The sequence below is a fragment of the Equus przewalskii genome, chromosome 6 (assembly GCF_037783145.1).
Source record: "Equus przewalskii isolate Varuska chromosome 6, EquPr2, whole genome shotgun sequence".
NCBI lineage: Eukaryota > Metazoa > Chordata > Mammalia > Perissodactyla > Equidae > Equus > Equus przewalskii.
In genome coordinates this window covers 75,028,694-75,032,631 of record NC_091836.1, presented here as the reverse complement: position 1 = coordinate 75,032,631, position 3,938 = coordinate 75,028,694, and the positions used below count along the sequence as shown (strand labels likewise).

Here is a 3,938-nt window from a genome sequence, read left to right as displayed (position 1 = left end):
TCCTGACCTATCCTGTGCCCTCATCCATAGAAGTCTTATTGTTTTGTAAAAGGAGTCTCAGTTTCAAGTCCTTGCTCTGCCACTTGCTATTATTGTGGGTATTGGTGAGTCCCTTCCCTCTTCTTGGCTTTAGGTTTTAATGGAGAAATATAGGATTCACTCAAAATCATAAAAAACCTGTGTAGCTCTGTGACTGTACGGTCCTATCTCTGATTTTTGCAGATGGTCATACAGCAGCTATGACCTAAAGTATGAAATTAGGAATCCATGCCTGCTGTATTGAGAGAGGGCCAGAAAGTGAGGAAAGCTCCTATGACTATGCAGAGGCTCTTCTAACGTAGGTTGGAAGAATGTTCCCATGTTACACTTCCCTGAATGCCAAACCAATTTGATCTCTTCTCTGATTTATTATTCTTAGAAATAGTCTAGAAGGTGTTGCAGAGGATATCAACACTCTATTATAACTTCTTTCCAGTCTCAAATACTAACATTGTTTAATCTTGAAAAGTTTCTTTTCTTTTGGACTAAGTCCCTTCTATACCCCTGGATCACTCAGATGCTTTGATCTGGGTTCCTTTACCCCTTTGAAACACTTTGACAACTCTTTCCCGAATTTCTCTGGTCTTAACTCCATATACCATAGGGTTAAGAGCAGGTGGGAAGAGCAGATAGACATTGGCAAAAAGAATGTGAATATGGATTGGAATGTGACGGCCAAAGCGATGGGTAAAGAAAGAGAAGAGGGCTGGTGTGTAAGAGATTAGGATGACACAGACATGGGAACCACAGGTCCCTAGGGCCTTGGACCGAGCTTCATGGGATGAGAGGCGAAGGACAGCTCGTGCAATGAGGACATAAGAAAGACCAATGCAGAATAAGTCAACTCCAATGACCAACAGTGCTGCTGTCAGCCCATACATGCGGTTAGGCCTAGTGTCCCCACAGGCTAGCTTCACTACAGCCATGTGCTCACAGTATGTGTGGGGGATCACATGGCTTTGGCAGAAGCTCAAACGTCCAATTAGAAAGGGACATGGGAGCATTAGCATGGAGCCCCGCACCATAGCAACCACTCCAATGCGGGCAATGATGGTGTCAGTGAGGATAGTGGTGTAGCGGAGTGGGTGGCAAATGGCCACATAGCGATCAAAGGCCATGGCCAGCAGCACGGTGGACTCCATCATGCAGAAGGCGTGAATGAAGAACATCTGTGCCAGGCAGCCAGAGGCAGAGATGTCTCCAGCTCCACACCAGAGGATGGCGAGTAGCTTGGGAACTGTGGAGAAGGAGGCAGCCAAGTCAATAGTTGAGAGCATGCACAGGAACAGGTACACAGGCTTGTGCAGGGCTGGTTCAGTGGCAACAACAACCAAGATGGTCATGTTGCCCACAATTGTGGCTGTGCCCAGGCAGCACACAGGGAGTGAGAACCACAGGTGGAACTGTTCCAGACCTGGGATGCCCAGGAGGAAGAAAACAGAAGAGTCCAGATTGGTATAATTAGGAGACTCCATGGTCTGGCCAAGAGTTCTGGGAATCTTCTCTGGTCAGAAACCTCCACAAAGTATCACCTTACCTGAAGAGACAACACAGGACAGGGATATGAATGAGACTAGAGTAACGCTTACTAGCTATACAATGTTAGGCAAATTTTATCACCTGTAAAATGGGAAAAATAATAGTATTATCCGCTATAGTTGTTAAGAGAATTTTATGGATTAAAATTTGTGAAGAGCATTGAATAGTGCCTGACATAATACTTGTTAAATAAAATAAATGAATATGAGAAAGGGTTCAAATAAGAATTTAAATAAATCAGAAATGTCTTCTGGCTAAGGCTTATTGGCCTCAAAATAAGATACAGACCCCATTTATTCTTCTCAGAAATATACTTCATACACACACACACACACACACACACACACGCTTTCTCTCTCTCTCTCTCTCTCTCTCTCTTCTGGAGTATAGGAAGAGATTAGGTGGAATCAACAGTCTAAAACACATACGGCCAACACAGTTCACTGAATGAAGCTGGACATCATTTTTATTGTTTTTCAACTTAAAATGGGTTCTAGTTTTGGACCTAGTGCTTGGTGATTATTTCTGATCTTAATATTACCCTAGTTCTTTCCACTCCTTACATTAACTAAGAGAGATATTCACATGTCCCTGATCTATCTTCATCTGAAATTCCAAAAGATGCTTCATCTAGCCTCACATATTCAGTTTCCATTTCCCAAGATGTTTAAGTGAACCCTTTTTGGATTTCATTTTATTTCTAAAACAGAAACTTCCAACATTTTACAGTCCACTTCTTGGTTAATCCTTAATTCATATTTTATCTGTGGTTCTTGGTAATGTCAGAGAAAAGATATAGCCAAATCCTTCTCAATTTCACCCTTCCAGAATGTCAAGAAGTGACTTTACAAGACTACCTTGACTGCTGCCTGGATGGCTTATCCCTCCATGTGGAAAAATCTTACACTACCCTCTCATTTATCTCACCTTTTTCATACCTCCCCTCCCTAAGAGACACAATTCATAGCAAGAAGTACTTAAGCTAAAAGGAATTATGCAGAACATGGGAAACCATGATGGTGATGGGATAGAAATTAAGATATAGTCATTAAAATAAAAGCTGCAGAATCACTTTAAAGGGAAGTTTTCAAAATGGGGATGAGAACTTTACTGCCCAGAAATTCATATCTATTTATTCAACTGTAAATATTTTCTGTGAACCTCCCCTTTAACTAGCCCTATTCTAGATGCTGGATAACCAGTATTGCAATAATCAGTACAAAAAAAGCCACTGATTGTAGGAAATGTGAGGAATTAGAAAATAATTATCAAAGAGGAATCAATTATTTGCCACAACTATTTCTTGCTCTGGATGTGTATATATCAGATGAGAAGCAAACTCTCCTATTCCTCAAAGAGCAAGATACCATGTGTGTAAAGTCACTGGGAAAAAAAAAATCAGAAAAGAAGCTTCTGCATCTTTGGGCTGCATAGAAGATCCTTCTTCACCAAGTAGGTGGGTTTAAGAAACAAAACAACACCTAACATGTTGATAAACAAGAGCAACCATTGCGTTAGTTCTCAGAGACATAGTGACTAACACTAAGAGAGGAGGTTGGTGACAAGTGCTTTTCTAATCACAGCTCTGAGACAATAAACCACATGACCTCCACAGAAGAGGGATAAATGTGGCTTGTACCACTAGGTGCATATGAGAGTTTCATTGGGCACACTGCTCTCTGTGCTTATTCCTGGGAAGGCAGAATGCAAAGATCTAAATTTCTGATCAGTTTGACCAAGAGTTTTATCTTCTCTGAGGACAAAGACATCAAGGTGAAAGTTTGAACTTGTCTAAAAATGTGACTGTTAGTGATGTCATGTGAGCTCTCTAGATCTTCAACTAATATTTGAGCAAGAATGTACTCATATCTCATGCCTGCTTTTACATATTCTTTGAAGAGGCTGACTATTTTGGAGGTATAGGATCTTGGAGTTTTTAAAGCAGGGAGCTGTGGTGGTAAAAAAAATAAAAAGAGTTTAGGCATTGGAATCCATGAAACTGGGAACAAATATTTGTATTTACCTCTCACTGGCAGTGTTGCTTTGGACAGTAAATTTGTCCAAGATCCTACAGTTTTCTAATCTATTATATGGTAATAGTTATTCTTTGTAAGATCCTTAAAATTTAAGGAAAACACCTAGTATAGTTTGTGGCCCATAGAAAGTGCTAAATAAATGTAATTTACTATTATCATTGCCTTCATTTTAATAGGAAAGTGATCTCATATTCAATGCAGAATCCTCGTGCAGTTTCCTTAACCAGCTAGAATCCAGTTTTAGCTTGACTGTTTACATAATAAAGACTGCTCATTATAGAGCAAACTTGCGATAAAACAAATGTTCTTTATAATTTTTTTCTA

The 3,938-nt window shown here is 40.1% G+C and overlaps 1 protein-coding gene across 1 annotated transcript; it reads right to left on the bottom strand.

The window, feature by feature from the left end:
- Positions 1-548: 548 nt before the first annotated feature.
- On the bottom strand, positions 549-1,514 carry LOC103565906 (olfactory receptor 52P1). Its single transcript, XM_008542099.2, has one exon. The coding sequence runs from the start codon at positions 1,512-1,514 to the stop codon at positions 549-551; it is 966 nt and encodes a 321-aa protein (XP_008540321.2).
- Between the last annotated feature and the right edge of the window lie 2,424 nt (positions 1,515-3,938).